General features: G+C 43.5%; 2 protein-coding genes across 2 annotated transcripts in view; one reads left to right on the top strand and one right to left on the bottom strand.

The window, feature by feature from the left end:
• The window catches only part of rpl19 (ribosomal protein L19), a 431,812-nt gene that overhangs the window by 133,248 nt on the left and 284,790 nt on the right, over positions 1-13,774 (top strand). The window lies entirely within an intron of this gene.
• The window catches only part of cacnb1 (calcium channel, voltage-dependent, beta 1 subunit), a 262,363-nt gene that overhangs the window by 52,127 nt on the left and 196,462 nt on the right, over positions 1-13,774 (bottom strand). The window contains exon 3 of the mRNA XM_068013537.1: positions 3,450-3,569. Coding sequence (XP_067869638.1) covers positions 3,450-3,569 — 120 coding nt within the window. The remainder of the gene's footprint in view (positions 1-3,449; positions 3,570-13,774) is intronic.

Raw genomic sequence — 13,774 nt, 5'->3', positions numbered from 1 at the left:
CCAAGAGACTTAGCAGTTGGCAGGAAAGAAAAAGACAGAAGCGCAAGGAGAGAGCCAACTGTGTAACAGCCCCGACAACTAATTTTATCTGCAGCACCTGTGGAAGAGTCTGTCACTCTAGAATTGGCCTTTATAGCCACTCCAGGCACTGCTCCACAAACCACTGACCCCCTCTAGGCGCTTACCCATTGTCTCTCGAGCCAAGGAGGCCAAAGAAGGTGGTAAGAAAGGCATGAAACTTCTAAATGTTGATGTTCAGAGGGATTTGGATGTACTTGTGCAAGCAGCACAGGAAGTTAGCATGTAGATACAGCAAGTAATTAGGAAGGCAATTGACATGTTGGCCTTTATTGCAAGGGCACGGAGTACAAAAATAAGGAAGTCTAACTACAATTGTACAAGGCTTTGGTGAGACCACACCTGTGTGCAGTTTTGGTCTTCATATCTAAGGAAGGATATACTTGCCTTGGGGGCAGTACAGCGAAGGTTCACTAGACTGGCTCCTGGGATGAGAGGGTTGACCTATGATAAGAGGCTGAGTAAACTGGGCCTACACTCTCTGGAGTTCAGGAGAATGAGAAATGGTCTAATTGAAACAAACACAAGATTCTGGAGGGGCTGGACAGGATGGACACAGAAGTTGCTTCCCCTCGCTGGGGAAATCTAGAACCTGGGGACACAGTGCTAGGATAAGGGGCCGATCATTTAGAATGGAGACCAGACATTTGTTCACTCAACGGGTTGTGAATCTTTGGCATTCTCTGCCCTGGAGGGTTGGGAATGCTCCATCGTTGAATGTTTTTCAGGTTGAGGTAGACAGATATTTGGTCTCAGGGAATCAAGGAATATGGGGAATGGTTGGGAAAGTGGAGTTGTGACAGAAGAGTCATGATTGTATTGAATGACAGAGCAGGCTCGAGGGGCTGAATGGCCTACTCCTGCTCCTATTTCTTACATTATGTTCTTATCATCTGTGGTTGAATCTGAGCCCAAATCTCAGGAGAATGTTGATATTCAGTACACTATGCAAAATCTAGTATGTGCATCTGCCAGGCACTGGTAGGAAATTATACTGTTACAAGAAACTCAAAGCCAACAAATATTTAGAAAAGGTTTGGTAGTCTAAAATATCTGTCCTTGATTCACGATGACGGCCCTTGTAGCTTATATTTCTAGAATACCAAACCTGCCACCTTCCCGTTAAACCACTAGCTATTTCCTAAATGAGTCCTGGTTAATGGTTTGTCATTTATTTCAATAAGACTTCAGCCTGTCTCAAACCTCATTACAAAATGTCAGCTCACATCTGAGTACATCAAGTTGTTAAATCAATCTCATCACTAGATGGCTCTATTCAACTTCAGACAGATCATTACATTCAGTATCCTTGCCTCAACCATCCTTCCTACCAATCTGTTCCCACTGTTGACATTGCTTGTGTAAAAGAAATAATTCATGTTTTTCACAGCACTTTTTTTTTGCTCACAAAAGGTGAAGAATGCAACTGCTGGGGAATAGACCCTTCCCACTTCAGGCTCAGCGTCAAGCACTCCAAGTTCATGTATAATTCAGCCAGGTGCAGAGCCAAGCTCCCTCCACTCTGTCGCAACCTACTGAAAAATCACAAGAACCCCTCATCCTTGGGCCTCTGATATTACCAAATTAGGGACAGTTTTGGGGTGTAGGCCCACGCTAATTAGGAGATGGATTGAGCATGCCCAGAAATCATTTCACTTAGAACCCTTATAGCCAGCAGAAAGAAGTGGTCCTATTTTAACTCTAAGTGAATGGGTTTTGAGTGAGGTAAAATCGGGCCCAAGATGTTCATCCCATAAGTTTGGTTTAGATTGGAACCCCAGTTCCAGAGGTGAAAGGCCTGTGTCGAACTGCACCAGTTTGCTAGATATCCCCTTGTCTTGCTGCTTTGGTGTATTTGAAAGTATAGTTTACATCCGTTGCCTTGTTAAGTGTTGTACCCATAATTGCACCTCACTGCAGAAATCAGCAAGCGTATAAAGAACTTTAACTGTACTGTTAAATTTGGAAGGTCCACTTCCTGGAGATGGGACTAGATGAGGCCATTTTAGGTAAGTTTTTTTAAAACTTTCATTGAGTGGCAGGAGGAGCAGGAGCGAAGGAGGTTACTATCTCACTTGCCTCCTCCAGTCCTGCAACTTTGAGATCTTTGTGCTCCTCCAATTTTGGCTTCCTGCACATTGCTGATTTCCTGGTGGTTGTGCCTTCAGCTACGTGGCCCCACGCTCTCCCTAACCCTCTCTCCCCCTTTAAGACGCTCCTTCAAACCTACCTCTCCCGCAATGCTTTTGGTTATCTGCCCTAATAACTCCTCCTTTAGCTTGGTGGTATATTTTGTTTTCTAACACTCCTGCGAAAAACCTCAGTACCTTTATGTTAAAGGCGCAATATAAATGCAAGTTTTTGTTGTTGATAGAGCTTAATCACATTAGCTCAGACAGCAGGTGAGGCTAAGGAACAGGATCTGAAATCTGGGACCAATCATTGTTGTCATTGTCATCATAACCATCATAGAATCACAGGATGATACAGGAGACCATTTGGCCCAATATGCCTGTGCTGCCTCTTTGAAAGAGCCGTCCAACTACTCTCACTCCCCTGCTCCTTCCCCATAGCCTTGAGAATTTTTCCTCTTTAAGCATTTATCTGATTTTCTTTTGAAAATTACTATTGAACCTATTTCCATCACCCTCTAAGTACTGTATTCCACTCATAACCCGCTACGTAAATTTCTTTCCCTCATGTCGCCTTTGGTTTTTTTTGCCAATTACCCTAGGACTTCAGAAATAGTTCAGGTATTTACGAAGTATCTCTTCAGTGGATGTCTGCAGTGAGTATTCTGATTAATTTAAACTCCATTTTCTTCCCCGTTTTGGAAATCTGAGTAGTCTGAAGTCTGATAAAAGTAGCAGTACACAAACAGAGAAGCTGTCAGAAAACCAGATGTGTACTGACTAGAGCACCAGCCAATTGGATACAAAACAGACACCCCAAGAAAATCGAACTACATGGCCAGATAACATGATCATCAATGAACCAACACGGGATCCACAACACTCTTTTTTGAACTCATTCTTTCCCAGAACCTTAAAATGATGATAGCAAGCATTTCTACAACATCATTAATGTAGAAAAACATCCCCATGTACTTTGCAGAGACATAATCAAAGAAACCAGTCAAACTGGGCTCTATGATGGAGGACCACACTACACAGAACACTTACCGACTGAATTTTGGGGGGAATCCCCTATTTTGCTTGAATCATTACTCTAGCATTGTGATACAAGACCTCGAGCTTTTGCCTTCATTGTGTACCCAACACCAGATGAGTACTCGGGGACCACCAGCCTTTCCCTTGAAGCAAGTCTAGAAACAAGAGATGGCCGGACAGGCGAGTGAGTACGAATCTTACCTTTGCCTTCTCAAGTTGTGCCAAAGCCTGTCGCTCAGCTTCTTTGCGTAATGCCTCCCTGTCCTCCTCTAGAGAGATGTCGGAATCTGATGGACGGCTGGTGTAGGAGTCAGCTGAACCCTGAGCAGAAAATGGGGAAAAAGGAGATATTTTTCAATGCCTTGCTGGAGTCCAGATTCCTCCCTTGTTCTACTATATTGAGATTTGAACTGATAATATTTTGATATCAAATTCATTTCTTAAATACACAATTGTGCTTTTAAATAAATCCTCAAATTTCATACATATGGTGCCTGTACTCTGTTATGACCAGGTGAGGAAAGGGTCTAGGACTCCCCTCTCAGCCTATTCCTGGTTTGGCTGTAACAGAGTTTAACTTTTAAAACAGTGTTTTTAGCTTCCCCCCAGTGAGTCCTTGCTCACTGCTCTCTAATTGTATTGGCAAAGAAATCAACCAGACAGGTTTTCTCAGATTTAAACAAGAAAGGTGCAAGTTTATTAACATTAAAACTCGAGGGGAGAGGGGAGACTTCTTGAAGTTCACTTGTAGTCTCTTCCCAAACTGTTCTGAGAGCACAATTCAATTAAGTCCAGGTTGGCTAGCAGGTTAGTCATTTGAAAATAGCTTTATTAGAAGATAGCTTTTGAAGATAGCTTTTATCTTGAGACAGCCTAACCTACAAGATTTGTGGACTCCTTCAAGTTTACTAGACAATGCAGGGGTGGAATGCTAGCTCAATGACTCTTGATCATCACTATGGATAAAATGCATCTAGCTAATTGAATCAGGGAGTACTCCCATTGTCTTCTTCATGCAACTGTCTTTTAGAATGCAGATGTGCAGCCATGTTTTCAGCCACTGTTGTGGTCTTTTTAAACAAGTTATTTCAAGTCCAGTAACAGTTCAAAAATAATTTTCCATATGACAAAATTAATATGTCTCATTTTGGCAGGTGTGGTTTCTGTCACAACTCTTAAAAATGTTGCCTTTAAAGCTTGCCACTGAACCTTAGTGATATGGACTTATGTCACGAACATACTTTACACTTCAGTATGGGAACTGAAATTTTACCATATGGAAAACGACAAGATTCTCATCTACTTGAGTTTAGAAGGCTGAGATTCAAGGTGTTTACAGAGGTACACTGGACTTCAAGATTCGCCAAACCCATTAAGCACAATTATCAGTTGCTTTGTGGGTGTCTCATGCCTGTTAACGGAGCGGGCATTCAGTGCAGACGTTTAGTCGGTATAGATGCTGGCGGGGGGGTGCTGTTGATGCGGACACTGTCAGTGCAGTGGGCAGCCAGTGAAGAGAGATGATGACAAAGACACTGTCGATTTGGAGGCTGCTAGTGTATTCCATAATTCACACAAATTTAAAAATTGTCATATAATTTTTAAAGATTTATTGAGAAATAACTGGGGTTGATTACAAGGACATTTTATATACTGGACAGAAAGCAATAAACTCAAATGAGAATCACGGAATTACACTGCATAGAAGGGGGCCATTTGAAAGAGCTCTCCAATTTCCCCGTAGATTCTGCAATTCTTTTTCCCTTTTCTATATCCAATTCCATTTTCAAAGTTACGACTGCATCTGCTTCCACCACCCTATCACAACAGCTGAAATTAGAAAACAGAGAAGGGGCGGATGGAGTTCAAGTGACTTTTAAAATGGGATTACGACTTGCTATGGGAGTGTGACCTGCTACTATAGCTACGCTGCCCACTCTAATAATACCGGTAGCCTGCCAAACGTTGTCCATGGCAGTGAGACAGTACAGCTGCCAGCATTAAAAACTTGATACACAGCGCAGTGCAGACAGGTTTGATTTAAACCAGCTCCAATCACAGCTTATTTCTATGTAACGCTGCACTTAATATTTTAGTAAAGGCATTAACTCACAGACTGCTGCCTGCCACAAGGGACTTGAACCATTTTTGTGGCTCGTTTGGGTTAGAATTCTTGTTCAAAATCAAAGCACTAAAGACATTTGATACTGCAGGGTGGAATTTTAATTCACTGTGCCCAAAGGAAGCCACCGCCGAGGAGGCAGTGGCATAGTGGTAATGTCACTAGACTAGTAATCCAGAGCCCAGGCTAATGCTCTAGGGACATGGGTTCAAATTTCACCACGGAATTAAAAGTTGATTGTTGTAAAAACCCATCTGGTACACTGAGAATAAAATCTGCTGTCCTTACCTGGTCTGGCCTACATGTGACTCCTGACCCACAGCAATGTGGTTGACTCTTAACTGCCCTCTGAAATAACCTAGCAAGCCATTCGGTTCAAGGGCAATTAGGGACGGGCAATAAATGCTGGCCTAGCCAATGACGCCCACAAACGAATAAAAAAAAAAAGAACAGGAGCTAAAATCCAAATAATTGTTTGTTTCCAACAACTATTTTAGAAACATTAGGAGCATGAGCCGGCCATTAGGCCCCTCAAACCTGCTCTGCCATTCAATTAGATCGTGTCTGATTGTTTTTTTAACTCCATTTTTCCACCTTTGTGCCAAATACCTTGATACCCTTCCTAACAAAAGCCTATTGCTTGGAAGGTCCAATTGTCTCAGCATTCACAGCCTTTTGTGGGGGGGGGGGGGGGGGTGGGAAAGAGAGTATTCCAGATTTCCACATACCCTTTATGTAAAGAAGTGTTCCCTGATTTCACTCCTGAATGGCCTCTGTTTAATTAAGATTATGTCCCCTTGTTTTGGATTCCTTCATCAGAGGAAATTGTTTCTCCAAATCTACCCGATTAAATTCCTTCAATATTTCAAACGTTGATCAGATCACCCCTCAATTTTCTGTACTCAAGGGAATACAAGCCATTTCCACTTGAGTGGCCTTATTCAGGCAACAGCCTCGTAATTATATGCTGATCAGTGTCTTATCACTTAGGCAGGACCCCTAATGCTATTTTAACTGCCTATTGAGTGGGACACCTGCCACAAAGGCCCTGCTCAGTAAAATCGGGCAGAAACCAACCGGACACCCTGCAGAGTAAGTTTATCTTTGTGGGTGTGGAAGTGGAGGCGTGCGGCCACTGCTGTCCCCCGGGCTCCCCCATCTCCAGCCACAAACCCTGAACCCAATATCGGGGGGGGGGGGGGCACCTCGGGCCTTGCTATTTAGTAGGTGTGTAGGAACAGGAGGCCATTCAGCCCGTTCCCCCATTCAATGAGATTACGGCTGATCTGTGAATTAATTCCATATACCCGAATTTGCGCCATATCCCTTAATACCTTTGGATAACAAAAATAAAATTCTATCAGTCTCAGAATTAAAATTAACAAGTGACCGAGTATCAACTGCCAATAGTGAAACAGAATTCCAAACTTCTACCACCCTTTGCATGTAGAAGTGGTTGCTAACTTCACTCCTGAAAAGATTTGGCTTTAACTTTTAGCATGAATCCTGTACCCAAAAATGGGCGCCTTTGAATCTCTGGGCCTAAATCGTTTTTTCCTTTAATCTTCAAAGTTAGACCTGAAAATTCAAATAATTGTTTTGCTTAATTCCACCATTTCAATTTTGGTCATCTCATTGCCCAAACACATCAAATACACTCTTTTGTTAACTAACCCTGCAACATCAAACTGGATTTATAATTTTGACCACAAAGAAAGACTGGGACGAGAAAAGGGCACATCCCAAGTTCAGAAGCATTACATATTTTTTGTGCTCGAGACAAATGTGGCCTTCATTGTCCAGAAACCAAAGACCTTCCTACCAACTCCACATATATACTTGAATCTGCTTTCCTCACATCTGGCATCTCACCATCAACTTTGATGTTGCTTTCCCTGTCTCATCCACTAATTCTGAGAAGAAAACTCTAAAATTAAAGAAAATGCAATGTGTAGAATTCAAAAAGGAACTTTCAGAATGAGCTTTATTGCTGTGTTCAGGGAGATCAACAGCATAGTACCTCAATTATACACTCATAGACTTGGATATGGATTGGAGATTGAAGCATGAATTTGCATTCACTGAGCTCCATTAGAAACATTACCGGTTTTAATAAAGCTTTTGGTTGCGTAGTTCTGGAGAAATGATTTGTTTCCTTTATTCAGGGAAGTGGCTCATGAAATTGATGACTGTGCCTTAAGGGAATTCAGGAATTATTTTTAAATATCTGACTTATTTTGGAGTGCTGTATCTTTCTGCAAATATTATTCCAGTTGATCCACTTTGAAAAATTTGCCTTTTGAAAGTTTCTAAAAGGACTTAAAAGATGGTAGAGAATGACAGCTTGAAGTTGCAATGGAAGTATGTAAATTCTGCCATCAGCATGTGGACTTGGGTCAAGTTATTAAAGTAAAAGGAGTAATACACAAGGCCTTTTATTCAGAATTTTTGTGTTTTAACCTCAAAGCCCATAGTTTCAAGTATTTACTTCAGTCCCAGGCCTTATTGTGCAAGTACCCCTGGAACAGTGCAGACAATGGATGCATTCACAGCCATGCACACTAGAAAAACGAGACACAATAATAAGCTCCAGACACTTGGGCACAAAACCTAGGCAGTTTCTCTAGTAGAAAACTGAGGAAGTGCTGCATTGTCAGAGGTCCCTCCTATCGGATGAGACATTAAACTGTCAACTCTCTCAGGTGGATGTAAAAGATTCCATGGCACCCATTGAGGAACAGCAGAGGAGTCTGCCCTGGTGTCCTGGCTAATATTTGTCCCTCAACCACATCATTAAAAAAATGGTCTGGTTATCAAATTGCTATTTGTGGAATCTTGCTGTGCACAATCAGGTTGCTGCATTTCCTACATTACAACAGTGATTATGATTCAAAAGTAGTTCCTTGACTATAAAAGCCCTTTGGACATCCTGTGGTCACGAAAGGCACTATATAAATGCAAGCTATTTCTTGACAACCCCCTCTATATTGGTGACAACAGACTCCATAGCTCTTTCCCAGTACACCAATCACACACTCAAAGCCACCACAGTCTAAATGGGTGTAGTCTTCATCAAATCTCCAGGACCAAAACTGTTAAATTGTAATTTTTATAAAAAATATGGATGGAGTAGCAGAATTCAAACCCCAGAATTCTGGTAAAAATCCCATTCATACTTTCTCCCAGCACTTTTGAATTGATTTCACAGCAGAAAGGCAGATTCCATAAGCAGATCAAATTTCCTATGAATTAAAACTGAAAACCTTCCTTCTATAGAGTTTGAAAGATATAGCATTTCACGAGACTGACAATCACCCTTGATAGTATGTCCTTAGGTTGCCTTGGACAAATTTATCAAATTCTCTTTTTACCTTTGTACCTACTTATAAAACCCAAAACACTATTGGTCTTTTATAAAAGCAAAATACTGCGGATGCTGGAAATCTGAAACAAAAACAAGAAATGCTGGAATCACTCAGCAGGTCTGGCAGCATCTGTGGAAAGAGAAGCAGAGTTAACGTTTCGGGTCACTGACCCTTCTTCGGAACTGACCCAAAACGTTAACTCTGCTTCTCTTTCCACTATTGGTCTTTTAATGGCTTCGCCTACTTGGCACTTGCAAAGATTTGTACATTTATACGCCTATGTTTCTCTGTTCTGTACATCCTTCAGTCTCTTCCCATTGAGTTTATAACCCTTTATCTTTGGCCTCCTTATCTCGAGAGACAATGGGTAAGCGCCTGGAGGTGGTCAGTGGTGTGTGGAGCAGCGCCTGGAGTGGCTATAAAGGCCAATTCAAGAGTGACAGGCTCTTCCACAGGTGCTGCAGAAAAATTTGTTTGTCGGGGCTGTTACACAGTTGGCTCTCCCCTTGCGCCTCTGCCTTTTTTCCTGCCAACTGCCAAGTCTCTTCGACTCGCCACACTTCAGCCCCACCTTTATGGCTACCCGCCAGCTCTGGCGAACGCTGGCAACTGACTCCCACGACTTGTGATCAATGTCACAGGACTTCATGTCGCGTTTGCAGACGTCTTTAAAGCGGAGACATGGACGGCCGGTGGGTCTGATACCAGTGGCGAGCTCGCTGACTTTGGGGATCCTGCCATCTTCCGTGCGGCTCACATGGCCAAGCCATCTCAAGCGCCGCTGACTCAGTAGTGTGTATAAGCTGGGGATGTTGGCCGCCTCGAGGACTTCTGTTTTGGAGATATGGTCCTGCCACCTGATGCCAAGGATTCTCCGAAGATGGAATGAATTAAGACGTCGCTCTTGGCTGACATACGTTGTCCAAGCCTCGCTGCCATAGAGCAAGGTACTGAGGACGCAGGCTTGATACACTCGGACTTTTGTGTTCCGTGTCAGTGCGCCATTTTCCCACATTCTCTTGGCCAGTCTGGACATAGCAGTGGAAGCCTTTCCCATGCGCTTGTTGATTTCTGCATCTAGAGACAGGTTACTGGTGATAGTTGAGCCTAGGTAGGTGAACTCTTGAACCACTTCCAGAGCGTGGTCGCCAATATTGATGGATGGAGGATTTCTGACATCCTGCCCCATGATGTTCGTTTTCTTGAGGCTGATGGTTAGGCCAAATTCATTGCAGGCAGCCGCAAACCTGTCGATGAGACTCTGCAGGCATTCTTCAGTGTGAGATGTTAAAGCAGCATCGTCAGCAAAGAGGAGTTCCCTGATGAGGACTTTCCGTACTTTGGACTTCGCTCTTAGACGGGCAAGGTTGAACAACCTGCCCCCTGATCTTGTGTGGAGGAAAATTCCTTCTTCAGAGGACTTGAACGCATGTGAAAGCAGCAGGGAGAAGAAAATCCCAAAAAGTGTGGCTGCGAGAACACAGCCCTGTTTCACACCACTCAGGATAGGAAAGGGGTCTGATGAGGTGCCACCATGTTGAATTGTGCCTTTCATATTGTCATGGAATGAGGTGATGATACTTAGTAGCTTTGGTGGGCATCCAATCTTTTCTAGTAGTCTGAAGAGACCACGTCTGCTGACGAGGTCAAAGGCTTTGGTGAGATCAATGAAAGCAATGTAGAGGGGCATCTGTTGTTCGCGGCATTTCTCCTGTATCTGACGAAGGGAGAACAGCATGTCAACCGTCGATCTCTCTGCACGAAAGCCACACTGTGCCTCAGGGTAGACGCGCTCGGCCGGCTTCTGGAGCCTGTTTAAAGCGACTCGAGCAAAGACTTTCCCCACTATGCTGAGCAGGGAGATTCCACGGTAGTTGTTGCAGTCACCGCGGTCACTTGTTTTTATAGAGGGTGATGATATTGGCATCGCGCATGTCCTGAGGTACTGCTCCCTCGTCCCAGCACAGGCATAGCAGTTCATGTAGTGCTGAGAGTATAGCAGGCTTGGCATTCTTGATTATTTCAGGGGTAATGCTGTCCTTCCCAGGGGCTTTTCCGCTGGCTAGAGAGTCAATGGCATCACTGAGTTCCGATTTTGTTGGCTGTATGTACAGCTCATCCATGACTGGTAGAGGCTGGGCTGCATTGAGGGCAGTCTCAGTGACAACATTCTCCCTGTATTCCATTCCAAAATGCTTTACCTCATTCTTTGCATTAAATTGCATCTGCCATTTGTTTGCCAATTGCACTAACCCATCCACGTTCTCCTCTGGTTTTTTTGCAGTCGTCTTCTTCTTTGCCAAATCCCCTACATTTGTGCTCTCAATAAAACTGTGCTCCTGCATCCATGCTCAAATCCTCTGTATAATCAGGAACAAATGTGGATCCACACTAAACCCTGGGGTACACCCCTTCCAGCCCTTCTCCAATGTGAGTAACACCCATTAAAACTAACCCTTTGGGCAGGATTTTGTTCTGCCCTTGGAGGCAGGGGTGGGGGCAAACAAAATGGAAGTCCATTCCCAATGTTGCTTGGGCCCCCTGCCATTTTGCCTGGGGTGGGGAAGGTTGAGGGTGGCCTTCCTGTCCCAGGCCAATTGAGGCCCTTAAGTGACAAATTAATGGCCTCTTCAGGGGCCCGCTGCCATGCACAGACACCACCAAGTAAAGTCTAGCAGCCTACTAGCAAGGCTGAAGGGGGGGGGCCCTCCTTTGGGGGACAATCTAGGGACCCCCATGGCAGTGATGTCCACCTCCCATGAAAGGCTTACCCTCACTCCATCGCCAGGCCCTGCCTGAATGGCCCCAGTGACCCTGACCCTACTTACCCCTCCCGAGGTCTTCTCCTTTCTTCAGAATGAAGGGCTTCCTGTAGTACCGACAGTGACCACTTCCAATTGGCCGGCAGCTCTGGGAGGTGGGAACTTGTCCTTTAAAAGGGAAGGCATCCCCGACAGTGGGCAGTTAATGGGCTGCACGCTGTTAAATAGCTATGAGGGTCTGACGGAGGGCTGAGGAAGGCTCTCCTTTCCACCCCCCGCCCCACCTTCTGGCCCTTTGTTTCTAGTTTCTCAACCAACTTTCCATGCATGATGTTGCATTTCCATATAAGGCCATGCCTTTCAATTTGCAAGAAGATTGCTATGAAACACGTTACTGAATATCTTCTGAAAATCCATACATATTACATTTGATTCATTCCCTTTATCCAGTCAGTAATTTTTTCCAAACTCCTTTATTAAATTTAGCCTGCAACAAATTTGCACAGGGTGTTCTTGATTATTCCATGCATTACTAACACCTCTAATCTGAACACTTGAATTAAAATTAGAGGAGTTATGGCGGTAATTTTTTCTATAAGAACCCTTTCATGTCACAGGTGTAAATTTTCAGACATTAAACATCTTTTGCTCCAGATGTCCCTAATGGATCAGATAATGAATTGGTCTACTCCTTCCAGTCTCCAAATTTACCTACATTATCACTTCAAAGTGGTCAAAACAGACCAGATTAGTTTTTGAATAGATAGCATCATCAACAAACTAAGCCAGTCAACTCTCAGTGAAACTGAGCATAAAAGCAAAAGCAGATTTGTATATTGACTACTCTCTGTCACAGAGAAGCCTTTTCTTGGTGTAGGTATAAAATCAATTTTAAATTCACATTTACTCAACAATGGGGAAAGAGCAGGGGAGTAGGGCTAATTGGATAGCTCTTTGAAAGAGCCAGCACAAACTGGGGGGGGGGGGGGGGTGTTGAATGGTCTACTACTGTGATGTACAATTCTATCAGTATATAAGCCGTATAAAACACAAAAGGTAAAGATATTTTCCTTCTTTAATACAGGATGAAAACTCTGCTTTTAATCACAACTTATTTAGCTTATATACAACTTATATACCAGGCCTTAATTATAAACAGAACATGGTCCCAAGGCATGAGTAAAAATCCAGAAGTCACAAATTGTGATTTTTTAAAGTCACCACAAACCAGCACCACTCAGATGCGGCACAGTGTTAAATTCTGTCCGATAGCACCCCTATGAGGCATTTGACTACATTAAAGGCGCTATATAAATGCAAGCTTTTGTTGTGTGAACGCATTAATTCATCCAGAATAAGCAAATCAATTGAAAAATTGCTCAATAGTTGCCCAGTTTTTAATAAAACCAAAGGCACTTAGAATCATTAACATTTCTGCCTCTTCTTAAGCAGTTCCACCCCTGGAGAGTTCAACATTGAAACAAACCCATCAACTGGGCTGGAACCAGAATTCTTCAGCTCCCTCGACAGCTCAGTAGGTCTATTGTTCACGTAGTACTGGGCTGCACAAAGGAGTAAGGTTCAAGATTCAATTTTCAGTCTGTGCTGAGTTTTACATTCATTGAGCTGGGTCGTTGTTACATTGCTGCAATTGGTATCAGCAATTGTGTTCTCTGCGAGAGGAAAGACCAACCTGCAAAGGCTAACTGTGGTTGTACATACTCTTGGAGGTTCCATACCTGACTGCCCACCTTCAATCACCACCCCCAACCTAACCACCACTCAAACAGCCCTTTTTATCCCAGCTCCAGTACTTTTTATTAACAAACCTATTTGATGTGAAAGGAAATCACACCTTAAAAAAAATGCCCCTATGATTTTTCTCTGAGTTGCTCGGAGGAGCATCCAGGAGATTATTAAATTCCTGGAAACTCCAGGACAACCCTGGAAGGTTGGGAGCAATACCTACCACTCAAATCACAGGGATATAGGAGCCACATTCAACAATGCAAAGACAGGGAGGCAGCTCACGGAACCGTTCTGGAATCCAAAATAGACCAACGCCAGCATAAAGACGGATCAGGAAAGGAAGCAAAAAGAATTGGGGGCCGAGGGACTGCTTTGTTTCAGCACTGAGTGACATACACACTCTCCTTTCACATAGCAACTTGCACCAAAACCCCAATTCTGACTGATGCCAACTAAGTCTTTCCTCTCCCATACAATGAATGGTCTCTACAAGAATGACTCCAGTGAAACTCAACCCACATTTACCAA

The sequence above is a fragment of the Heterodontus francisci genome, chromosome 33 (genome assembly GCF_036365525.1).
Source record: "Heterodontus francisci isolate sHetFra1 chromosome 33, sHetFra1.hap1, whole genome shotgun sequence".
NCBI classification, from domain to species: domain Eukaryota; kingdom Metazoa; phylum Chordata; class Chondrichthyes; order Heterodontiformes; family Heterodontidae; genus Heterodontus; species Heterodontus francisci.
Note: the sequence above shows the minus strand (reverse complement) of the source record. Positions and strands in the feature narration are given on the sequence as shown.